At 41.6% G+C, this 27,525-nt stretch overlaps 1 protein-coding gene across 1 annotated transcript in view; it reads right to left on the reverse strand.

Moving 5' to 3' along the window:
• LOC122548963 (KAT8 regulatory NSL complex subunit 1-like) overlaps positions 1 to 27,525 on the reverse strand; it is a 202,363-nt gene that overhangs the window by 33,184 nt on the left and 141,654 nt on the right. The window contains exon 4 of the mRNA XM_043687998.1: positions 23,103 to 23,244. Coding sequence (XP_043543933.1) covers positions 23,103 to 23,244 — 142 coding nt within the window. The remainder of the gene's footprint in view (positions 1 to 23,102; positions 23,245 to 27,525) is intronic.

Genomic DNA, 27,525 nt, shown 5'->3' on the forward strand with positions numbered 1-27,525 from the left:
TGGTCTGCCTGGGAACCCTCCAACCACAAGGGATGAACTCAGATTTCTCTAGTTTCCTCATTTTGCACTCCCCCCACCTTGTCTCAGTCAAATCCCTCGAACTCAGCACCGCCTTCCTAACCTGCAATCTTCTTCCTGACCTCTCCGCTCCCACCCCACTCTGACCTATCACCCTCACCTTGACCTCCTTCCAACTATCGCATTTCCAACGCCCGTCCCCGAAGTCCCTCCTCCCTACCTTTTATCTTAGCCTGCAGGACACACTTTCCTCATTCCTGAAGAAGGGCTTATGCCCGAAACGTCGATTCTTCTGTTCCTTGGATGCTGCCTGACCTGCTGCGCTTTTCCAGCAACACATTTTCAGCTCTGATCTCCAGCATCTGCAGTCCGCACTTTCTCCATAGGACATAGGACCAGCAGTAGACTGTACAGCCCACTCAGTCTGCTCTGCCAGGCTAATCTGATCATTCTTAACTCTACTCTCCTGCTTTTTCCCCATCACTCTTAGCAATTACAACTCAGTATCTCAACCTTATATATACTTAATGACTTCACCTCAACAACACTCCGCAGTAAAGATTTCCACTGATTCACACTCTCTGAGAAAAGAAATTTCTTCTCATCTGTCATAAGTGGTTAGCACTGCTGCCTCACAGCGCCAGGCACCCGGGTTCAATTCCAGCCTCAGGTGATTGTCTGTGTAGAGTTTGCACATTCTCCCATAGGTGCTCCGGTTTTCTCCCACAATCCAAATATGTGTCGGATAGGTGAACTGACCATGGTCAATTGCCCATAGTGTTCAGGGATGTATAGGTTAGAGGTATTAATCAGGGGTGAACGTAGAGTAATATGGTAAGGGAATAGGGTTTGGTGGGTTACTCTTCGGAGGATTGGTGTTGACCTGTTGGCTGAAGGGTCTGTTTCCACACTGTAGGGATTCTTAAAAAAAAAGCATACAACATCTTATTCTGAGATTATGCCCTCTGGTCCGAGGCTCTCCCAGAAGGGGAAACAACCTGTCTGCATCTACCCTGTCAAGTTCTCAAAGAATCTTGTATGCTTCATAAGTCCAAACAAGTTTGAGAGTCATTCTGTCTTAGTAACTTTTATCCCCTCTCTAGCCACCTGTAGTTTCACTGGTTCCCTGGCACACAAGGCACTCAAGATTTTGGCCACATATCACCAGCCTATCGTCGCTTATTGACCTAAAAGTCCCTGCCATCACTGCAAACAATTTTTAAAAAACCAAAAGAATTGTGGATGCTGTAAATCAGAAACAAGGCTGTTGTTGGAAAGCTCAGCAGGCTTGACAGCATCTGTGAAGACAAATCGGAGTTCATGTTTCAAGTCTGGCGACCCTTCCTCAGTAAAACAAAAATCATTCTACTGCCAATGTTAGCACTCAGGTGAGGTTTGCTGGTACAGAGGAACGTTGATTATCTGAAGGACATGGGTGGGGAGTATTTCATTCGGTTAATGGAATTCCGAATAATTGAATGCAGGGTAATATAGGTTAGCCTAGCATCGGGTCCTTGTGATCTTGCCGGATAATCTGATATTCGGATAATTGAATGCCAGATAATCGAGGTTCCTCTGTATATGCAGAGCAGATTTAAGATTTATATAGGAATGGCTAAAACTACTGTGTCGAAGGGAATGCACTTTCAGAAAGAATAGAGAACAATCATGCTGGTCAACAAATCTGTGCTGTCTTCCATTTACAAGCCTTTATTGTCTGATCATTATCTTTAGATTTCCTTACACTAATGTTAACCTGATTGATCACTCGCTGTTGGGTTGACTTTACCACTTGCTTTTGAACAGGGCCGTAACATTTATGGTTCATGTGAAAAGAGTTTGAAATTCTAGCTGAATTTAAAATGTTCATATTCTCCATTTGACAAAGATAATCAACTTTTACCTCCAATTGTCTTTGCCCAATGTCAGATGACTTGAAGTATTACCTTCACCATGGTTACCTTTAGATTCAAATTTTCTAATTTACTAGCTACCCCCCCATTACACACACAACTTTTTAAACTCCATAAACATAAGGCTTTTCAAAACGCTATTATTATATCCTAAACAGTACCATGCTCCTCTTGTCCATCAGCTCTGTACTAGTGAGTTTTGAGAAGATTTGTAGCTCAGGTTGAGGTTCTAGATGTAGGTTTGCTCGCTGAGCTGGAAGGTTCCTATTCAGACATTTTGTCACCATACTAAGTAACATCTTCAGCGAGTCTCCGGACAAAGTTTCGTCCGGAGCCTCACTGAAGATGTTACCTGGTATGGTGATGTAATATCTGAAAATGAACCTTCCAGCTCAGTGAGCAAATCGACATCCAGCTCTGTTCTGCAATGGCATGCATTTCAATTGGACTTCAGATTTACGCTGCCAACTTCATGTTGAAATTCTTCCACTTGCACCTCCCTGTTATTGTGACCCTCCCAAATCCAATATAAAAGTCTCCCAGAGGTCTGCTTCCCTAACTTTGGCATCAAGTGCATCTGACCCTGCTTCAACTCACCAATGGAAACCAGGCCTTCAATTTCACTAGACAGTATGCTCTGAATTCTCTTTTCCTCCAAATCTCCAAAGTTAGAATCATACAGCATCCAATAGGCTCCTTGACCCATTGAGTCCGCATCAACACAAGAAAAACTAGTCTAAATCTACACCAGTCCGACATTCGAACACTGAATCGACAGCCTTGAATGTTGTGGTATTTCAAGTGCTCAACCAAGTACTCTTGGACGGTTTGCTGTCTCATCGAAGCTCCTCGGCAGTACATGCCAGACCCCATTATCTGGCATGTACAAAGTACTTTCTTCAAACACCCTCTAAACATTCTTCCTGCTTTGGGCCCTGCTTTCTCACTGACTGCTTTCTATCCATCCTGACCATGCCCCTCGTAATCTTATACACTACAATGAGACCCTTTGTCAGCCTTCGCTGATCTAAAAAGACTAAACTCAATCTTATCCAGCCTCTCTTCATATCTACACTGCTCTATCCCAGGCAACATCCTGGTAAATTGCCTCTCCAATTCTCCATCTCAATTACATCCTTCCTATAGTGTGATAACCAGATCTGCACACATCTGCCTATCCAAACTTTTATACAGCTACAACATAACCTCACTGCTCTTAATAAAGGCAAGCCTTGTATGCCATCTTAACTCGCTTATTACCCTGTCCCGCCACATTCAGGGATCTGTGGACAGGCATTCCAAGGTACCTCTGTTCCTCTGAGCTTCGTAATGTCCTTTGTCTTGTTTCTTCTTCCAAAATGCATCACTTCACAAACACATCAGGATTAAATTATATCTGCCACTACTCTGCCAATGTGACTTATCAGTCTATATTTTCCTGTAACCTAAGACCTTCTTCCTCACTGTCAATCATCAATCTTTCTGCCGCCTACAAATTTACTTACCATCCCCAACAGTTTCTTCTATATTATTTATATTTATTAGGAACAATAATGGACCCAGCACTGATCTCTGGGGTATGCCCCTGATAACCAGCTTCCAGTGACACAAACAGCTCCCTACCAGAAAGCCCATTTTGGATACAATTTGCCAAATTACCCTTGATCCTATGTGTGTTTACCATCTTAATCAGTGGGATATTTCAAAGGAGTTGGTGAAATCCATGTAAAATCCATCAACTGCATTGCCCTCACCTACGGATCTGGTCACTTCCTTGATAAATTCAGTCTAATCTGTGAGGCATGACCCCACTCTGACAAAGCCATGCTGACTATCCCTGATCAAACCTTGACTCTCTAAGTGGAACTTCATTCTTTCCTTTAGAGTTGCCTCCATTAGTGCTGTGTAGGGTCTGTCATTCCCTGCTTTATCTCTATATAACTTCTTGAAAAGTGGAACCACATGAACTGCCATCCAGTCATAGAACCCCTAGAGTGTGGAAGTAGGCCATTCAGCCCATTGGGTCAACACTGATCCTCCGAAGAGCATCCCACGCACACCCACCCTGTACCCTATATTTCCCATGGCTAACCCACCCATCTTTGGAACGTGGGAGGAAATCAGAGCACCCAGAGGAAACTCACACAGACATGGTGAGAATGTGCAAACTCCATTTAGAGGCAAGGATGGAATCGAACACAGGATCCTGGCACTGTCAGGCAGCAGTGTTAAACACTGAGCCACCCATGTTATAGCCAACTCATTGAAGAATGCCCTGTTTATTTCTGTTTTCTGTCAGCAATCAAATATCAGTGCCTTAGCTTAGACTTTCTCCAGGTTTTCCACTTCAGTTACTGTTAACTTTGCGCTAATATTTTCACATAATGCTTGGGTGATTTCCTTATTCCTTAGCAATCTTTCCTTTCCTGAATTCCAAACGTGCTCCTCCTCTCTCCAAACTACATTTATTAGCTGAAAGCTCCATCTACTGTTATAAGCGGTAGGACCAAGCTTATCTGGAACGTAAATGTCAACTAAGACCAGTCGGGTCAAAATACCTGCTTTGTGGTGTAGTAGTAGCTACCATAGTCTCAGAACACCACAGGCCTGCTCTCATGAGAGAGATGACTGGTGGTGAGTTTAACCCTGACGGTCACCATACCTCAGGATAAGGGAGGGGTTGACATCAGCCAGTATGGGAATGGAACACTGCATTATTGACATCACTCTACATTGTGAATCAGCCATCCAGTCAACTGAGCTAACTGACCCCCTTGAGTGATGTAGATTTGATGTAACTCTACCCTTTTTCCACTACAATGGTGACTACATTTCAAAAGTAATTAACTGACTGCAAAGCATCTTGGGATATGGTGACATTGTTCATGGAGTAAATGTAATATATATTCATCCATTTATAGATCAGTTGAGTTACAGGATTCTAAATTTTGTGTATTACAATAAGAAGGATTAACTCAAATGCCCACGTGCACTTTGTCATCAGTTTTGGAACTGAACTGAATTGAAGCCACTAAATCTAGATTTCAAACAGTATCACAAACAACCGACAGCCTGGACAAGGTAACATATTTACCACTGCTTGAGCGTCTCTACTCATTAATTTAAAACTCAACATTGCTGTGCCTGCTCAAAAAGTTGCATACAGCATGCCAAAAAACAGCTTCTGAACAAGAGAAAACTAATGCCTGTACAAAACCTATTGCTGAAGCAAGATGTGCTAGAAACATGCAAGTGAGCCTACATAGGAAAATCAGAATGCTTCTGATTTTAATGAAGAACTCACATGCATGTTGAAACTCTTTTACATAGAGATAGAACATTACAGTGCAGTACAGGCCCTTCGGCCTGGATGTTGCACCAACCTGTGGAACCAGTCTGAAGCCCAACTAACCTACACTATTCCATTCTCATGCATATGCCTAACCAATAACCATTTAAATGCCCTTAAAATTCATAAAAATATATTATTTTTAAAAAAATGTTCTTAAAATTGCAGAACCTACTACCGTTGCAGGTAGTGCGTTCCACACCCCTACTACTGAGTGAAGAAACTAACTTTGACTTCTGTCCTATATCTATCACTCCTCAATTTAAAGCTATGTTCCCTCATGCTAGCCATCGCCATCCGAGGAAAAAGGCTCTCACTGTTCAACCTATCTAACCCTCCGATTATCGTATATGTCTCAATTAAGTCACCTCTCAAACTTCTTCGCTCTCACGAAAACACCATCAAGTCCCTCAGCTTTCCCTCGTAAGACCTTCCCTCCATACCAAGCAACATCCTAGTAAATCTCCTCTGAATCCTTTCCAAAGCTTTCACATCGTTCCTGTAAGGTGGTGACCAGAACTGTATGCAATACTCCAGATGTAGCCGTACCAGAGTTTTGTACAGCTGCAGCATAATCTCATAGTTCCGAAACTCAATCCCTCGACTGATAAAAGCTAACACACCGTATGCCTTCTTAACAACCCTATCAACTTGGGTGGCAAATTTCAAGGATCTACGTATCTGGACACCAGGATCTCTCTGCTCAGCTACACTACCAAAAATCTTACCATTAGCCCAGTACTCTGCATTCCTGTTATTCCTTCCAAAGTGAATCACATCACACTTTTCTGCATTAAATTCCATTTGCCACCTCTCAGCCCACCTCCGCAGCTTATCTCTGTCTCTATGTAACCAACAACATCCTTTGTCACTATCCACAACTCTCCTAACCTTAGTGTCATCCACAAATTTATTCACCCATCTTTCTATGCCCTCATCCAGGTCATTCATATGAATGGTAAACAGTGGACCCAAAACAGACTCTTGTGATATCCCACTAGTAACTGAACTCCAGGATGAATATTTCTCATCAGCCACCACCCTCTGTCTTCTTTCAGCTGGCCAATTTCTGATCCAAACCACGAAATCACCCTCAATCCCATGCTTCCGTATTTTGTGTAACAGCCTACCGTGGGGAACCTTATCAAAAGCCTTACTGAAATTCATATTCACCACATCAACCACTTTACCCTCATCCACCTGTTTGATCACCTTCTCAAATAACTCAATAGGTTTGTGAGGCACAATCCACCCTTCACAAAACCATGTTGACTACCTCTAATCAACTTATTCATTTCTAGATGATTAAAATTCTCTGTTATAACCATGTCCAACACTTTATCCTCAACCGAAGTAAGGCTCATTGGTCTATAATTTCCAGGGTTGTCTTCACTTCCCTTCTTGAACAAGGGAACAACATTGAATATCCTCCAGTCTTCTGGCACTATTCCAGCAGATAATGATGACATAAAGATCAAAGCCAAAGGCTCAGCAATCTCCTCCCTGGCTTCCCAGAAAATCCTAGGATAAATCCCATCCAGCCCAGGAGACATCTGTTTTTACAAGTTGCAGAAATGCGAACACCTCAATCCCATCTAGTTTAGTAACCTGTATCTCAATATTCTCCTCGACCACATTGTCTTTTTCTAGTGTGAATACTGATGAAAAGTATTCATTTAGCACTTCCCCTATCTCCTCTGACTCCATGCACAACTTTACACTACTATGCTTGATTGGCCCTAATCTTATTTGTCATTCTTTTATTCCTGGTATAGCTATAGAAAGCCTTAGGGCTTTCCTTGATCCTATCTGCCAATAACTTCTCATGTCCCCTCCTGGCTCTTCTTAGTTCTCTCTTTTATAGAATATCCAAAGGCAAATTACAACTGCAGAGTAACTTTTGAAATCCAGTTGCTGTTGTTACACATGTAACAATATATTCTTCAAAACATGGAATCTATAGTTAATAATACATCACTCATAACAGCAGAGGTCAGGAAGCATTTAATCCACTCATCTTAACTAAAAGGAAAATCTTGTACAGCCGGTTTTGCTATAACATGTGTTTCTTCAATGTCAATTGGCTTTAACACAATTGAAGAATTTAGACCATTATGTGTAGAATGTTAACTTTCATTACCTGTATTGGCTATAACACGATTCCAGCCCTGTTAATTTAAATGGCACGACAACTGCACAATTTTATCATACAAGATCACACGAGAACGGAACTATTGCGTTATATCAGAACAGACTGTACTGTCCTCAGCATTTACAAGGATCTCTAACCTTGATCACCACAATTGTTGGAAGGCACAGATATGTGGATGTTAAAGGAGGACAGAAACCATTTACAGCAGCCTTCATATGCGTGGGAAGGGGATGTCACTGGACTCAATCTGGCAGACAGGGTAATTGTGTAATTTAAAAATAAAATGAACAATTCCAACTAATCAATTAACAAATATGAAATTTCAAAAAAAGTAATAGTGACCATAAACTATCATTGACCCTCCATGACAGAAATTTAAAATTTGGATCAGAGCCCCTCCAATTTCCTCCCATCGCAGCTTTGGGTACAACTCATCCGGACGTGGCGATCTGTCTGCTTTGAGCCCTCAAAAGCTCCACTATCTCCTCACTTCCTGCATTAAACACCCCAAGAACCTTAAAGTACCTCTTCTGGAATTTTGTACCTCCATCCTCTTTCTCCAAAGTGAAGGTAGCTGCAAAGTACACATTTAACATCCGACCAATGTCCTCTGGCTCCACACACAAATTGCCTCCTTGGTCCCTAATGAGCTCTACTCTTTCTCTGGTTATCCTCTTTTCCTTAATATACTTACAGAATATCTTGGAATGCTCCCAGATCTTGCTCACTATTGTTGTCTCTTGCCCATCTTTGCTTTCCTAATTGCTTTCTTAAGTTTCCCACTACACTTTCTCAACTCTACTCTGGCTTCCATTCATTTGCTCAAGTGAGTCGCAGGTAGATAGGATAGTGAAGAAAGTGTTTGGTATACTTTCCTTTATTGGTTAGAGCATTGAGTACAGGAGTTGGGAGGTCATGTTGCGACTGTACAGGTCATTAGTTAGGCCACTGTTGGAATACTGTGTGCAATTCTGGTCTCCTTCCTATCAGAAAGATGTTGTGAAACTTGAAAGGGTTCAGAAAAGATTTACAAGGATGTTGCCAAGGTTGGAGGATTTGAGCTATAGGGAGAGGTTGAATAAGCTAGGACTGCTTTCCCTGGAGCGTCGGAGGCTGAGGGGTGACTTTATAGTGATTTATAAAATCATGAGGGGCATGGATAGGGTAAATAGATAAAGTATTTTCCCTGAGGTGTGGGAAGTCCAGAACTAGAGAGCATAGGTTTAGGATGAGAGGGGAAAGATGTAAAATAGACCTAGTGGGCAACGTTTTCACGCAGAGTGTGGTATGTGTATGGAATGAGCTGCCAGTGGTGGAAGCTAGTACAATCGCAACATTTAAAAGGCATCTGGATGGGTGTATGAATAGGAAGGGTTTGGAGGGATATGGGTTGGGTGCTAGCAGGTGGGACTAGATTGGACTGGGATATCTGGTCGGCATGGACGGGTTGGACCGACGGGTCTGTTTCCGTGCTGTATATCTCTTGGACTCTATAAGCCTCTCTTTTCTCCTTTTTATCCTGAATATTTATGGACATCCAGGCTCTCTGGACTTGTTGTTTTGAAGTGGGATTCCCGAACCCTGCAGTACAACCAATTGTTCTGCTGCAGATCTACCTTCAATTAACTGTTCCAAGTCTACTTTGGGTATATTCTGCCTTATTTTCATAAAATATGCCTTTCCTCAATCCAAAACTAATTTTTGCAGGCTTTTCCTTTCCTTTTCCATAGCAAACTTAAAGCATATAGTGTTGTGGCACTATTACAAAAATGCATTCCCATTTTCAACAGCTGTCCAGATATATTTCCTAGAATTAGGTCCAGCACTGTGTCTCTTGGTGAACCTTCTACACGTTGACATAAAAATATCTTCTGAATACATTTCAAGAAATCTGTCCCCTTTATACGATCTTTCCCAATTAACGCTAGAGAAGTTTTAATTAGCTAATATGATTATTCTATGCTCGTTCTAACACATTTCAGTGAATTGACTCCACATCTGCTCCTTCATTGTCCTCTGACTGTCTGGGGTCTATTATACACTCCCAGCAGTGTGGCTGCTCCCTCTGTATTCTTGAGCTGTACCCAAAAATCTTCATTTGAAGACCCTTCCATAATAATTGCCCCTCCTTATGGCTGTAACTGACTTCTCAATTAATAATGCAAACAAACTCTTCTTTTACATCCTTTCCCGATCATAGACTCCTGCACATCCAAACGCCTCATCTATTGTGTCTGTTGCTCTCAAAATGGTCTCCTCGACATTGGGGAGACAGCATGTCAACACGTGGAAGGTTTCAGGAAACATCTCTGGGACACATGCACCAAACAACCCCACCGCTCTGCAGCTGACCACTTAAACTCTCCTTCCCACTCCGCCAAGGACATGCAATTCCTGGGCCCCCTCCACTGCCAAATCCAAGCAACCCAACACCTGAAAGAAGAACATCTCATTTTCTGCCTTGGAACTCTCCAACCACATGGTTTGAAGGCCGATTTCACCAGTATCATAATCTTTCCTCCGCCCACCTCATCCCAGATCCAACCCTCCAACTTGGCACTGCCATCTTGAACTGTCCTACCTATCCACCTTCCTTCACACCTATCCACTCCACCCTCCCCTCTGACCTATCACTATTACCCCACCTATCTCTTTCCCAGCTACCTTCCCCCCCACCCTCCTATTTACCTCTCAGCCCCCTTCCCTCCAAGCACCCCACCCCAAACATTCTGATGAAGGGCTTATGCCCGGAATGTCGATTCTCCTGCTCCGCGGATGCTGCGTGACCTGCTGTGCTTTTTCAGCGCTAACTCTGACCTCCAGCATCTGCGGTCCTCACTTTCTCAGAGCCTCATACAGTATAGAAGAGTCCTTTACTGCCAAAACTCAGCTAAATTTACACAGGTCCTGCTTTCCAGCACTTGGCCCAGCCATAAGTGTTATGACATTTCAAATGTTCATCCAAACACTTTTGAAAAGTGAAGTTACCTGTCTTTACCACCCTCACAATTGGTGCATTCTGGACACCCACCACTCTCTCGGTGAAAAAAAATTTATTCAAGTCCCCTCTAAACCTCAGCTTTCACTTGAAAATTGTGCTGCCCATTACTGACCCTTCAACAAAGGGTAAAAGCTGTCTTCTATCCTCACTCCAGGTACCCTGGAATGCCAAGCTGCCAGTCCTGCCCTTCCCTCAACCACATCTCTGGGAATTGCAATATTGTTGCCATCAATATGTCAATCCAATTACTTAAGTATCTGTCTTACCCATAAGATCTCCAACTTGCACTTAATAAAGAATAGGTTTTCAGCTGATGGTTGTGGAATAAGATCATAAGACCAAGAATCTATAGTAAAAATTTAGTGTGATGCAACTGAGATGATATATGGAGTAAACCTGGATTATTTGTTATATCTCTCATCTTTTAGAGTGACCATGTTGGTTTCAGTTCTTTCACATGTAAATCCCAGAATTTTTTTAAAAAGAAGTGACATTCTCAAGTGAACATTAACAATAGGTGCCATGTCAGCTCAGATAATGCATTGAAAGTGTGAGGTGCCCTGTGTGAGGCTCTCTGTGCCCCAATGTTCAGACTGATTCTATTTCTAAAAATGGCATTTACAGAATCTTACATGGATTTATGCAGTTTTTGAGCAAAATAAAATGTAATCCTGCAATACAAATTCAGCCCACAAGCTTATATGCATGTGTACGCGCATGTGGGTGTGTGGAGTGTGTGTGTCTGTGAGAGAGAATGTGAATGTGTGTGATTGAGAGTGTAAAAAGGTAAGTCCATGAGAGGGGGCATGTGTGGGTGTGAGTGCAGAAGAACAAGACAAGATTGCAGCTTAGTCTGATGAATGGCAAGAATCATTCACCCTTCACAAGTGATAGGCAATGATCAGAGAGAATGCTACCGCTTCTCCTTGATGTTTAATGGCATTAGTGTTGCTGAGTTCCCCACTATGAACATCCTGGCGGCTCCAAATGCCCAGAAACAGAACTGGACTAGTGTGGTGACAAGAGAAGTTCAAAGCCTGAGAATTATGTACTGAGTAACGAGATGAATGATTTCTTCAGGCCCGTCCACAATTCACAAAACAAGTCAGGAATAGAAGAGTCTGGATTTGCCTGTGGAATTTTCACAGTAAAATATGTGCAGAATACTCAAATGTCAAGTGGAAGGACACACCAACAAACTCTAGCACCCTCACCCAAGTCAACTTCTCACCATGACACATGGTGGAATTTGAATTCAATAAAAATCTGGAATTCAAAGTCTAATGATGACTACGAAACAATTGTTGTCAGAAAATCCATCCAGTTCACAGGGGCAGTTAAGAATTCCACTGATTAACAATCTCTGAGAAAAGGAATTTCTTCTGATCTGTCGTAAGTAGTTAACACTACTGCCTCATAACGCCAGGGACCCGGTTCGATTCCCACCTCGGGCGACTGTCTGTGTGGAGTTTGCACATTCTCCCCGTGTCTGTGTGGGTTTCCTCCGTGTGCTCCAGTTTCCTCCCACAATCCAAAGATGTGTAGGCCAGGTGAATTGGCCATGCTAAATTGCCCGTAGTGTTAGGTGCATTAGTCAGAGGGAAATGGGTCTTGGTGGGTTACTCTTCGGAGGGTCGGTGTGGACTGATTGGGCCAAAGGGCCTGTTTCCACACTAGAGGAAATCTAATCTAATCTAATTAGCAATAAATGCTACCCTAGCCAGCAACATAGGAGGAGGGACAGGAGGACTCTGGCTCAAGAATCTCTCTCCCTCAGGACAATTTGAGCCTTTTGTGCCCAAACACCTGCAGTTTCAGGATTGGTTGCTGAGTAACTTTAAGATATCATCCTTTTTTTAAAAAAGGGCCTGATGACACCAAAAATGGCTTCTTCTACGGCACTGTAAATGTTAGCCACATTTAAAAGAACCTACTTATACAAAGCAGTGCTTCGAAAGCTAGTGCTCCCAAATAAACCTATTGGACTATAATCTGGTGTTGTGTGATTTTTAACTTTGTCCACCCCAGTCCAACACCGCCAGCTCCAAATCATACTTATACAAAGCTGGACTTCATTCATGAAAATAAAATACCAAATCAATGTGTGTATTATCCATGAGATGCACATGTGCTGGTTTAAAACTGCTCATCTTCGCAAAACTCCCATGGAGCACCAACAAGATTCACATTTGGTCAGAAAAACAAAATAAGATAGATAAATTTCATTTTGTTTCAATTTTTTACATTGTAAAACTACTTGTGTTGTCATGAAAAACATAAAGATCAAGGTTAGAAGCAAGACCCTATGTCAGATGTCAGGTGGATAATGGAACTGAGAACCAGACGAAATATGGAATGTTCAGAGAGGTAGTGAAAAAGCAAGGAGGGCATAGATTCAAAGTAACTGGCAAAAGGAGCCAAGAATACATGTAGAAAAACTTTTCAGGCAGTGAATGATTGAAATCTGGAATGTGGATACTTCTGCATGTAGAGATGGCAGGTTCAATCAAGGCACTAAGAGGGAGTCAAATACTATCTGAAAAGGAAGAATGTACAGGGAATTATGGAGATATCCAGGGAGTGAGTATTGAGTACAGGAGTTGGGAGGTCATGTTGCAGCTGTACACGACATTGGTTAGGCCACTGTTGGAATACTGTGTGCAATTCTGGTCTCCTTCCTATCGGAAAGATGTTGTGAAACTTGAAAGGGTTCAGAAAAGATTTACAAGGATGTTGCCAGGGTTGGAGGATCTGAGCTACAGGGAGAGGCTGAACAGGCTGGGGCTGTTTTCCCTGGAGCGTCGGAGGCTGAGGGGTGACCTTATAGAGGTTTACAAAATTATGAGGGGCATGGATAGGGTAAATAGACAAAGTCCTTTCCCTGGGGTTGGGGAGTCTAGAACTAGAGGGCATAGGTTTAGGGTGAGAGGGGAAAGATATAAAAGAGACCGAAGGGGCAACGTTTTCACGCAGAGGGTGGTACGTGTATGGAATGAGCTGCCAGAGGATGTGGTGGAGGCTGGTACAATTGCAACATTTAAGAGGCATTTGGATGGGTATATGAATAGGAAGGGTTTGGAGGGATATGGGCTGGGTGGGACTAGATTGGGTTGGGATGTCTGGTCGGTATGGACGGGTTGGACCAAAGGGTCTGTTTCCATGCTGTACATCCCTATGAATCTATGATGCCTGATCACTTGCTGTTTTGGCGAACCGACACAGCCATGAACTGATCGATCTCTTTCTACACTTTGCTGCCTCAATGCCAAGGACAGTCAACTCTCTCCTCACATTTGGAAGTTCAGCTCTTATGTCCTTCCATGCTGGACCAAGACCAAAATAAGATCAGGTGCCGAGTGGCCCTGCTGGAAATGCTGCTTGATATTGAGGTCAACTATCTCTTCCATTGTACTCATGATTGAGGGTACACTGATGGGGCAATAATTAGCCAGGGTGAATATAATCAGTTATTTCTTGCAGACAGAAAAGGGCACAGATTATTTTTCTTTTTGAGGGCTCATTTTTCATTCTCACTAACTCCTTTATTAGGAGATGCAGTCACGCCTTTTGTTGACATACATCTGAACTCACAGAAGCAGAGTTAACATAATTCATTAATATCCTCAAAAATTATCAAACCCATCAAACTTAAAGCCACAACAAACAAGGAAAACAACATTTTCTAAGATATCATAGCTTTAAAATTGGCTCAAGAGAACAGATGTAAGCTAATAAAAGTTTTTCAACGTAAGTAATATTTCAACACTTGAAAAGCCAATACCATAAATACACTTCATGTATACTGGAGAGGTCACAGCAAAATGCACTTCCATCGCATTGTTGCTAAGCTGGAATATGTATGTGAAAGAGGTGGTTACAAATGTTCATACTGTATCTCAGATTTAAATTTAGTAATTAACACAATGGCCATTACAAAACAGTCTTCAAAAAGCTTCCCAATACATTAGTCTCTGAACATTGGCAGCCTTAAGCAAGAGATACCACATTAACTTGCAAGCAATTCATTATATTTTTGGTTTTTCTATCTCTTGGTTAGCTCTGTGTTCATTCATCAAGTGTCGAAACTCATTTTTACTTTCTCTTTGTGTCATATTCTGAGGCAACCTGCTTTATCCACTTGAAGTTTCTTTCGCACTCTCCCCATGCCGCCTCCCCACAACATTTTTCTCACTCTCTGCACCCCCATCACACCCACTTGACAGCTCCAATGCTGTCTCAGGGTCTAAAGAAGTACTGTTCTCTCTCACAGCAGCCTTTTGCCTTTCTCCTGAAAGGCAGTGATTATTAGCTATAAATAATTGATTCGAGCTACAGCTGGGCAATATCAATCATCGACTCTCAACTTGTTTAAATACTAATTCCTGAATGAAACTCACCTATGCATGCATAGGAGGCAGACACAAAAGTTCAGTGGAGTAGTAAACAGCAAAGAGAGTATAAAAAGAGATTGAGAACTAATTAAAAATCAAGATAGATAATTACATCTATCTTCTTTAGCCACATAAATAGTAAAAAGCAAGGGCAAAATGGACTGGTTATGGACCAGACAAACTGGGTAGAGGGAAAGACTGAGAAGGCAGTTCAATTGTCCTTGTCTCCAGAATTTCTGGAGGTGATCGTTTTGGATCAATGGGTCCTGCTGCTTCAACTTTCCTTCTCCATGTACTTTTACTTGCTTACAGAAGGCACATGTTGACTGGTTCACAACTGATAAAGTCTCTGACTTATTGGTTAAAAACTACAGCTTACTGCAAGTGATGAGGGAAAATAAACTGGCTTTCTTCAGGTTTGAGGATTTTTTTTAAGCAGAGGGAAGGATAAGTACATTTCTTTTTCAGAGGTCCAAAGGGTTCTGATCAAATAGCCACACTTACAAGCTGTTCAGCTACATAGGAGCCAATCTCAATTGTTGGCAGGTAGAAAGCTAACAGTTTGTCAATTCTATCAAACAATTCAGACACTTGTTGCTGACTGAATCTCCCTTCATACACACCTACCAGCTCCAGCTCGTCGATGGAAACCTCTTCCACTACTTGAACAGTCAGCAGTGGTAAACACCACTTACATGTGTCAGGTAACTTGCTTTTAAAATGTACAGTAATCGTTGGTCTATAAAACAGTCCCAAAAGGAAATGGTCTTTACATAGGGCTATTCGGCCTCCATGTTTCAATGAGATCATGGATAATCTGAGTGTGCCTCAATTTCCACATTCCCATCTAACCCCAATAACATTACCTAACAAAAAGATATCTAGCTCTGTCTTAAATATATTTATTGACCCTGCCTTCATCGCTTTCTGAGGTAGAGTATTCCAAAGTCGCATGGTCCCTTGAAAGAAAGGTCTTCTCCTTAGCTTAGTCGAAAAAGGGCAAAACATGATTTTAAATCAGTGTCCCTATGTTTGGATTCACCCACAAGACAAAACACCCTATGTCAAATTTGTCAAGTCCTTCCACATGGTAGTGGTTATGGGGTTTAGAAAATGCTCTCTCAGGTACCATGGTGAATTCCGACAGTGCATCTTGTAGATGACAAACATTGCTGCTACTGGGCATCAGTGGTGGAAAGACTGAATGTTTGTGGATGTGGTGACATTTCAAACAGACTGCTCTGTCCTGGATGAAGTCAAGCTTGAGTATTTGTTGTAGCTGCACACATCCAGGCGCATGGAATGTACTCCATCATCCTCGATTTGTATCTTGTAAATGGCCACAGACTTTAGGGAGCCGAGTGTTGAGTTACTCCGCTGCATTTCTAGCCTCTGATCTGCTCTTGTGGTCACTGTTCTATATGGCTAATTCAGTTTCTGATCATGGTAACCCCACCCAAGTTGATAGTGGAGATTCTACAGAATGGGGTGGCACGGTGGCACAGTGGTTAGCACTGCTGCCTCACAGCGCCAGAGACCCGGGTTCAATTCCCGACTCAGGCGACTGACTGTGTGGAGTTTGCACATTCTCCCCGTGTCTGCGTGGGTTTCCTCCGGGTGCTCCGGTTTCCTCCCACACTCCAAAAATGTGCAGATTAGGTGAATTGGCCATGCTAAATTGCCCGTAGTGTTAGGTAAAGGGGTAAATGTAGGGGAATGGGTGGGTTACGCTTCGGCGAGTCGGTGTGGACTTGTTGGGCCGAAGGGCCTGTTTCCACACCGTAAGCAAGCTAATCTAAAGAATGTCAATGGATGATAGTTAGATTCTATTTTTTTTTGAAGATGGTAATTGCCTGGCATGTGTAGAGTAACTGTAATTTGCCCCTTGTCAGTTCAAGCCTGGATATTGTCCATTTCTTACCACATTTGGACTGCATTGCTTCAGTCAATCTGAGGAGTCGCAAATGGAGTTTAACATTGTGTAATCCTTGGTGAACATCCCATTTCTAAACTTCTGATGGAGGAGAAGTCATGGATGAAGCAGCTGAAGATAAGTAGGTCTAGGACACTATCCTGGGGAATTCTTGCACAAATGCAGATGACTGAACTTGAACAAATACAATCAACATGAGAATCTTCCCTCTGTGTCCCACCAACATTATTTTGCTAGGGTTACTAGACACCAGCCTCTGCCTTACGGTCGGTCTGTTACTCTCATCTCACTTCTGGAATTCAGCACTTTTGCCCACATTTGAGCCAAGGCTGTTATGAGTGTCAGGAACTGAGTAGCTCTGGCAGAAACTGAACTGAGCATATTCAGCAAGTTATTGCTAAGCAAGTGCTGTTTAATATCACTATTAATGACATCTTCTACCACTGTACTGATGATGAAGAGCTGATAGGATGGTAATTAATTGTGTCACACCTCTCCAGTTTTTAGCACACAAAATATAGCTGGATAATTTTCTGCATCATCAGGTAAATACCAGTATTGTAGCTGTACTGCAACAGCTTGGCTTGGACATGGTAAATTCTGGAACACCAGTCTTCAACACGATGAATAGAATGTTGTCAGGGTCCAAGTCATTTGCATATCCAATGCCTTCAAAAATCTTTTTGATATCAACTGAAGCAAATCAAATTGCTGCAGAGAGCATCTGTGGTACAGATGTCTTCTGGAGGAGGCTGAGATGGATCATCCACCTGGTAAATGCTTCAACCTGATCTTTTGTACTCGTGCTGGTTCTGCCACCACTGAAAAAGAGGTTACTTGAGGAGTCACCTCCCCCAATGGATTATTTAAATGTCCACTACCATTCATGATTTGAATGGTGCAAAGATTAGGTTTGATCTGTTGATTTTGGAATCACTTAGCTCTGCCTGCCACTTGCTACTTTTCCTTGACATGCAAGTAGTCCTTTTTTGTAGCTTCATCAGATTGACACCTACTTTTTTGGTATACTTGGCACTTATCCTGGCATGGCTCCAAAAGTCTTCAATGAACCAGGATTGATTGTAATGGTAGAGTAGGAAATATGCTCAGCTACGATGCTTCAGATTGGGCTGGGAGAACTATTCTGTTTCTGGTGGTGGTCCAGAGTGTCTAACTGAATCCCTGCCTTGAACTGCTACATCGGTCATGAGTCTATACCATTTAGCACAAGTGACAGTGCTGCCCACCATGAGGGGGCATGGTCAATGAGAAAATGGGGCTGTGTCTCCACAAGGACTATATGGAGGTTATTCTTACCAATACCTACCATGGGCAGGTGCATCTGTTGCAGGTACACTGGTGAGGGTGAGATCAAGTATGATTTTTCCTTATTATTGGTTTGTTCACCACATGCCGCCCAGTCCAGCATGTGTTCTTTAGGACTAAACCAGGTCAGTCAGTATTAGGGATGCAAAAATACTCCTAGTGGTGTGAGATTATAAACTTTAGAACTTTCATATCTGTTCATGAATTGAAAGAAGCAGCAATAACTCTATCTGGAATAAAATATTAAGGAACAAGGAAAAATGTATATGGAAATGAAAACAGTTAGTTATATTCATACCTTACATGCCATGTCTCAGACAATGTTACCCTGTTCCAGAACAAGACAGACCGAACTAAAATGGTGGCACTGTGATAGTCAGTTGTCTGGGACAATTCCATTGTCGGGAAAAGGAGATATCGAAGCTACATAAACAAAATGGTTTGACATCTTGTTGATAATTGGCTGCTTAACTGCAGGAAGGCTGTATCTTCAGACAGTCAATATAAAATGTAACAAGCAACAGGGAAGCCATTTCTGATAAGAAGGCAAGCTGTGGCCTTGAGGCTTTCAGAGGAGTAGTCAATAAGTTGGATGGAAAAATCTGAAGAATCATCAATCATATCACATTATAGAACTGAAGGATGCTAATACTGTTGAAAATTCCAATACCAGAACAATTCAACAGAAGAACTTCGAAGAACAATACTGCACAAGGATCCTTGGATACTTTCAGAAACAGACAGTGCTGGTTGGAATCGGAGCTAAATTCCACCATTAATTGGGTTATTGCTAAATTTAATTGTGAGGCTTAACTTGCTTGAGTCTTATCTTGGTTGCAGCATGCACTAAAGTTCAAATCATTGTTTCAGTACTTGATTGTGAGATTTCTGAATAAAATTCAAGTGCTGCTTTCAAATTAAAAGTAAATTGTGGTGACTGGCCCACAACAGTGGTCGATACTAAAGTCTCCCACATTCTGTACCCGTGCCACCCTAACTGCTTCCTCCAAGTGCCAAGAAGCTGAGTTAGGGCAGTACATAGTAACCAGCAGATTTCCTTGCTCATGTTTGATCAGATGCCACAAGACTTCACAGGGTCCAGGATAAATGTTGGGGACTGCCAGGGAAATTCCCACCCAACTGTATATCACAGTGCCACGATCTTAGTTAGACTGTCTTGCTCTGGAACAGGATAACATTGTCTGAGACATGGCGTGTAAGGTATGAATCTTTGAATATAACTGAATCATGCCTTTGCCTGCACCCTTTCCCCCTCCTTCTTAGAATAATGGGAGAGTTCCCTCTGTCCTCACTTTCTACCCCATCAGTCTCCATATTCAAAGGATTATCATTTGCCATTTCTGCAACGTCCAGCAAAGATATCTTCTACTCTAGTGTGAGCATTGCTTCTGTAACACCCTGGTCTGCTCTTTCATCACTCTTGACACTTCTTCACTCCTCCATGTCATCCCCAAACAATCGCAGAAGGTGTAACATGTACCCATTAACCTTCTTCCTCCTTGCCACCCAAAGCCCCAAACACACCTTCCAGGTGAAGCTGAGCTATGAATTTGCTGCTCCCAATGCAGTCTTCCTTTACACTGGCAGAACCTAATGGAGACGGGGTGACCAATTTGCAAAACACCTCAGCTGCTGTTTGAAATGACCCCGTCCTTCCTGTCATTTCAATTAACCACCATGCTCCCACACTAACTTTTCCATTCTTGGGATGAAGAAGTTTAACAGAAGCTGGAGAAACAGCTTCTAATTTTTAATTCAGTTGCTCAAGGACTAAATATTGAGCTCCACAACTTCAGTGTATAAGCCCTGTACTCTATTTTTCTTACATTTCCCACCTCCCATTACTTGATGATGTCTGGTTGGTTTTGCACTCACAGAGCAAATCCATTTTCTCAGCTAACACTTTTATAGTTTGCACACATACCACTCCTTTATCACCATTATCACTGAATTTGTCTAGCTCTGGACACACTCACCAACAAAGAGTCACAGAGCAAAGAAACAGACCCTTCAGTCCAAACAGTCAATACCAATCATTGACCCAAAGTAAACTAGTCCCCCTTGCCTGTTCCTGGTCCATATCCTTCCAAATCTTTCCTGTTAATGTACTTATCTAAGTGCCTTTTAAACATTGTAACTGTGCCTACATCCACCACTTCCTCAGGCAGTTCCGTCCCATGTATGAACTACTGTGTGTAAAAAATATGCCCCTCATGTCTTTTTTAAAATCTCTCCTCTCATCTTAAAAATGTGCCCGAGTCTTGAAATCATCCATCCGAGGGAAAAGACACCTACCATTAACCCAGTTCCATTTGTTCCTTCTCCCCCATTACTAGCATAAAAACCATAACTTTCCAGCTGCTTTCAGTTCCAAGGAAATCATGTTGACCTGAAAACATTAAATTCTTTCTTGACAGGTGCTGCTGAATTCCTTCAGCATTTTTGGTTTTTATGTCAGATTTCAGAACCTGCAATATTTTGCTTTGATTTAAGGTTATGTTGGTGTAAAAAGTTGGTAGTATTTTCGAGCACTGTGTGCACTTCTGTTTCCACATTATAGGAAGAATGTGACTGCACTCAAGAGGATGCTGAGGAGATTTACCAGGATGCTGCTTGGGCAGGAGGGTCTGAGCATGGAGGAAAGAATGGATAGACTGGACTGTATTCCTCAGCTATGACTCCTCCTTAATTGCAATTTGGGTGTACCTAAACCACAGAGGCTGCAGCAATTCAAAAAAGTGGCTACCAACCAACTTCTCAAGGGAAAATCATGTATGTGCAATCATAAATGCCTTGCTAGAGATGCCCACATCCAATGAACAAGCTTAAAAAGCAAGCAAACATACATTTTAAAGGTTTCAAATATATAGTGAAATCTTAGCCTTCGTGAAGTAAAATATACCACGGTCACCACAAGACTATTGTGTGCATGATTCAAAATACAAGTTAGGAATATCTGAAAAATCCATTAGGTATTTGCCTATCCAACCACAAACGCAATTGAGCCTTCTATCTCTTGGGTATGATCCGGACAGCGGGTAAATCACACATGTTAATAATCCATCTAGTTTTTAGTCATAAATTTATTCATTTATCAGGTACTTACTTATATTAAATTGAGAAATCAGATCACTCAATAGGAAATTATTCTAGACCCAATCATGCAGATAAGCACAAGAGTTGGGCACGTAATTTTGAGGGAACATTAAACACAACATGATCCCAAGGCAAGTGAAATTTGCAAAGGAATAAGATGGGAAGGGAAAACCAGCAGGCCATCAAAAGTAATTCTTTTATACTGGTAATATTTGTAAAATGAAACTATAGCACTCTTTTCTCTTGTCAAATAGGAGTTGAATGTAAGGAATATTGACCCCAGTTTGAGAAACCGTGGTGATAAATTGCTGTAGGAGAAATTACTGCAGACCCTCGAATTTGATCTGAAAACAAAAAATGCTGGAGATCACAGGCAGCACCCAAGGAAAGAAACTGTTGTTCAACTACGGTTGTGGACTAAAAGGATTGCAAACTTCTTGTCAAACCAACTCCAGCTACTGTTTGTATAAAATGCTGACATAGCATACTGCAAAAAAACAATTTTTCTCAGCATCTATTCATCACTTCAAATGAGGTATACTTCTCCAACATGAAAGGTGAGACAGAATTGGAAAAATGGAGGGATTTAAGTTGGACTACCAAGAGCACAATGACTGGAAAGTACAATGATCAATAGCAGAGTACGAGTGAGAGAAAAATCATATTGGAGCTGAGAAGTAAAACAGACATCTAAAAAATATGTTTGAGGGAGGGATGCAGTAAATTTGAAAGGGCAAGGATCTTAACATCATCTGAGTAATTAATCAATATAGCTAACTGAGTTTTACAAATTAAAAAGGGTGAATTTCTGTGCAGATCAAGCAGCAAATTATGTGTTGACTGAAATGGAATTTGTGGACTTGAGGGCAGAGGTAGAAAAGGCTAGGCAATAAAAGCTAGATTATAATTTTGGCTAGGGTAAGGCAGAAACAGTGGGAAAGACAACGTAACAAAGTTGTAAGTCTTGCAATGGAGATGGAAACTCTTAAGATTAAACAGGATTCCGTCCTCCCAGTCATAATATGAAGAGCAGGCATACTACCTCCAGATAGATCTGCAAGCACTAAGACGAAAAGAAAATACTGTGCTATTTTAGTTGGGGAAAAATTTCAGTTTCTTAAACTTGCTGATATGTATGAAATTTTAAGGTGCAGCTAATTTCATACGGCAAATGATGATTATGGGGACATGGCTAGAAGTAGGCCTACGTATTTACTTTGCAGAGGCGATAAAGAAAGCTGAACGTGAATAAATACAAATGAGAAATAAACAAATTGGACATTAAATGCTGGTAAAATATTGTTATTCAGATGGAAAATAGTTTCATTGGTCCTTGTAAGAATAAGGAGACCATTCAGCCCTTCACAATTCTTGAAAGTTGATAGATCCAATTATGCTGTATTTTCCAAAGCTGTTCAAAATTTTTCTTCCAAATATTTTGTTTTTAAAAATCCTCAGGTGTGACATACTATCTCTATCTTCTTGTATTTTGCTTTTTTTTAATATATATAGTTGCTTTGTACAAGATTTGAAAAAGTTTTCAATAAAAATATTTATAAAAAATCCTGAGAACTGTTGTATTATTTTGACAATATTGTTAAACATATTTTTTCAAAATGTTTGCAAATTTCCATTATTTTAGACTCATCGCACAACTCACCACAAAGGTAAAATGTAAAGTTGCCAATGACCCACCAAACCATAGAGCTGCTTTCTTATTATAGTAAGGCGGCAAGTGGTAGTTTAACCTGAGAGTCACCATACACATACATTCACTGCACAATCAATTGATGTTTCTGAATGAAAACTGAAATGAACAATCTTTTAAACAGCTTAAGTTCTCCTGCAATTTGGGAGAAGTTATAAAACTTCTGAGTCTATATCAACCTCTGCACAACGTACCTTATTCGCACGGATCTGTCTGTATATGTCTGTCTGCTGCCTTATTCGATATTCCAGATCAGACACCTGAGCTTGCAACCATGTCCAACGGTTGACAATTGCTGCTCTTTCCATGGCCCATCGCCACTCTGATCGACGATGTCTGCATGAAAAAATGTAAATATCAGGACATCTGAGGTAATAAATACATGAATTTATCTTCAAATTTAGTTTCAAGTAAGACAACTGAAATACCAGAAAACGTCACACTCAGAAGAGATCAAAACAGGATGGCTTATCTGATTCTCCAAAGATCTACCATTTTTCACCTCAATAAGCATATTAAATGAACATTCCAAGTACAAAACTTCAATAACCATATTCTGGCCCAACCAGTGAAACCTATATTCCATGAATTAACTTATAAAAAGAACCTCCACGCTTTTGTACTCTCTACCTTTATTAGTAAATACCAGGATACCATATTGCTTTTTCAACTACTCTCTAAACCTGGCCTGTCACCTTCAATATACATGCATGCATACCTACTCAAGTGCATCCTGCTTTCATATCCATGGCAAGACATTTTTAAAGAAAAATTGCATATAAATAAAAGCAAATCTGGAGAAAAATACAATTGTATCTGCTCTGTCTCTATGGTTTCGTGCTATCCCCAATACTTGGTCGTCTTTTTATTCACTCATAGTACAGAGGCATTTCTGGCTAGCCAGCATTCATTGCCCATTCCAAGCTGCCCTTGAGAAGATAACGGTGAGCTGCCTTCTTGAACCACTGCAGTCCAGGGAAAGCAATGGTCTACTGGTATTATTGTTGGACTATTAATCCAGACATGCAAATACATTCTGTGCATCTGGGTTCACAGCAGGTGGTGGAATTTGAATTCAATAATATATCTGGAATTAAGAATCTAACAATGACGAATTCATTGTCAATTGTCGGAAAAACCACCTAGTTCATTAATGTCCTTTGGAGAAGAATGCTGCCATCTTTACCTGGTCAGGCCTACATGTGACTCCAAACCACAGCAACGTGGTTGACTCTTAACAGCCCCCTGGGCAATAAATGCTGCCTAGCCAGCGATGCCCTCATCCCCTGAATGAAGAAAAGTAAATGCTGTAGGTAGACACACAATGCCATTAGGGAGGTATTTCCATGATTTTGATCCAGCAACAGGAATGATATATATTTCCAAGTTAGGGTGGTGAGGGGATTGGAGGGAATTTAAAGGCAGTGACGTTCCAATGTATCTGCTTCCCCATGCTTGTGGGTTTGGGAGGTACTGTCGAAGAATCGTTTGTCAATTTCTGCAATGCATCTTGTAGATAGTACACATGCTGCTACTAAGTGTTAGTGCTGGAGGGAGTGGATGCTTGTGGATGTGGTGTCAATCAAGCTACTGTCGAAAAAGACAGAATCAAAAAATGGATACTTTATGCGCATTCTAGGCCCACTTAAAGTAATATACTTCGAATACCAGGTGATTGATAAGGTACCACATATAAAGTCCTTTAAATAAGATAAGAACTCATAGCATCAGAGGTTGCATATTAGCTCGGATAGAGGAAAGATTAATAGAAGTCAGAGTTGGGATCAGGGTGACAATTTCAGAACTGCAAACTGGAACTAATGGAGTGCCACAGGGGTCAGTGCTGGGACCAAAATTATTCACAAACTATATGAGTGATTTAAGAATAACAGGGGAAAATAAAATAGCTTAAATGACATCAGCTCCGCTATCCCTCCTCCACCTCTTCATCGCCATCTACACCAGTGCCAACCAATGTCGAAATCATCCATCCTCAGGTGTGATAATTCACTGTTGGGCTGATACTCCTCCACTACACCCTGCTACTGCCTACACTGGACCAACCAATGTAGGAGTCGCGGTTCTTGCTGCTGCGCCCATCTCAACATCACTGTGAAGCCCTTCCTCCACCACGACTCTGTCACCAGCACCAGACCCAACCAACATCAGTGGCACCATCTTTTGCCACTGGGTACATCACACTGATGTTATCTCCACCAGCATAACAGCCGCCAACTCTGATGCCAGTTCCTGTGATTGCTCAGAACAAGAGATAAGTAAAGGAAAAGAGAGAAAAAAACCCAAGAAAAGAGAGGAAAAACAATAGAAAAAACAAAAAGTGATTGGAGCGGATGGGCTCTGGCTCAGGAGCACTACTCTTAAGCCATCTTTGTAATCTTTTGGGACCTTTGGGTTCATGACTGGTGAACTGATTGAATCTGTTGAATCAGGTTGTGAAGGAGTGGGCGGTGGTCCGAAGCCATGCTTTGTTGTGAATGGAGAAACTCTGAAGAATATGTTTGATGCCGAAAGTATCTTTGCATTTTGTCTCTCGTTCCTTTCTTGCCAAAGTGGTTATCAGGATGAAGACAGTCACACATTTAACTACACTAAATTGTGTCTGCCTATTTCAACATTCCTTGAATTCTTGAAGTCTATTACTCTGTTCACTATTTATGACATTATCAAGTTTATACAATCCATAAATTTCTAAACTGTACTGCCTAAAGAATTCAGTCAATTATAAAGAACAATCAATGGCCCCAAAGTCAAACCCTCGGGGCCTCCATTCAGGTTATTCAAGAATTATTCTCTTTTAACAAATTGATAGTTGGCTAATGTGAAGAGTTGTCAGCAAGAAAACAACAAAATGTTTCCTCGGCTTTTGAGATTGAAGAGGCAGTATCAGTTCAGATTCAAATCTCAAATATTTGTGGGAAACAAATGTTGAATATATTAAAATACGTTCTCCGAATGAAACTTCCCAAATAAAACAGTGGGAATTTCAGTGGCAACTTGGTGGGGATCAACATTCTTTGAATGTGCAATATGAAGGGGGCCAATGAAGTCTGAACAATAATTAACAGAATTTAAGCAGCTCAGCCTCAAGTTCTAATATTCTCTAGAAAATCTTAACAAAACATTTTTGTGAACACTCTGCATTAAAAACACAGCAAAGGTATTTTAATATAATACTCTCATCTGGCTACAGCATGACCACTGACACAACCTTTTTTTTTAAAACAGGCATTGTAGAATTTCAAACCAATCAGGGGCTCAAGGCACTCAATCAATTTGTTTTAAGGTTACAAGTTTGGTATTTTTAAATAGGACATAATGTTGTACAATTTCAATGTAAAAACAAAATCAGCCCCATTACATAACTCATAAAACATATTGAATTGAGATTCTGATTCAAACAAGGCAAAATAGTTACTTAAAAGGATTTTCCAAACCAGTATTTAAAAATCCAAAAGTTTGAAATATCAAACACTCATAGCATGGCACAATTTACATTGAAAGTTTCATTTTTCAACCCAAGTATTAGTACAACCTTAACTTCAGCGTTTTCATTAGATTAGATCAGATCCCCTACAGTATGGAAACAGGCCCTTCGGCCCAAAAACTCCACACCCACCCTGTGAAAAGCAACCCACCCAGACTCATTTTCCCTCTGACTAACACACCTAACACTATGGGCAATTTAACACTGCCAATTCACCTGACCTGCACATCTCTGGACTGTGGGAGGAAACTGGAGCACCCGGAGGAAACCCACGCAGACATGGGGAGGATGTGCAAACTCCACGGTGACAGTCACCCGAGGCTGGAATCGAACCTGGGACGCTGGTGCTGTGAGGCAGCAGTGCTAACTACTGAGCCACTGTGCCGCCCCCATTGTCTTGTGCTTTTTTTTGCATCCTCTCACTGAAATTACACTTATAAAAAGAGAAAGCCCTTGCAGCAAACAACATGGCGCCGCAATCCAAGCCACACTCTTTCCCCCAGAACGAAGACTGACAGAACCTCAAATTTCGCCATGAGGGGACTTTAACCCCTCTCACACTTTATTCCTCAGAGGCTCGAACTCCACTTAAACACAGAACACTCAATTCCTACTTAAACATAGAACCCTCGAGCCTTGTTTAAACACAGAGAGCTCGAGCCTCAGCACAGCTTAGAGGACCCGAACCTCAAATCATCCCATTCAGTAGACTCGAATCCTAGTACCGCACAGAGGACTCAAACCTCAACAGAACCCATCCCACGGGACTTCAACCCCAGTACCATGCAGATAACTCTAACCTCAATCACACCCCTAACCCCAGGGGACTCTAATCCCCAGGACCACACAGAGGACTTGAACCTCAATCACACCCCTAACCCCAGGGACTCTAATCCCAGGACTGCACAGAGGACTCAAACCTCAATCACACCCACCCCAGGGGACTTTAACCTCTCTTACTGTGTGAGGAGAGGGAAGAAATTACAGGGGCTCTAACCAAAATTTAAAATTCTCACTGGCTACAGAGGAAGTACCAAAGAACTGGAGGACAGCTAACGTACTTTTTATGAAAAGTGGTAGGGATAAACCAGGGAACGAGAAACTAGAGGGTC

This window comes from Chiloscyllium plagiosum, chromosome 4, assembly GCF_004010195.1.
Source record: "Chiloscyllium plagiosum isolate BGI_BamShark_2017 chromosome 4, ASM401019v2, whole genome shotgun sequence".
In the NCBI taxonomy this organism is placed as follows: Eukaryota; Metazoa; Chordata; class Chondrichthyes; order Orectolobiformes; family Hemiscylliidae; genus Chiloscyllium; species Chiloscyllium plagiosum.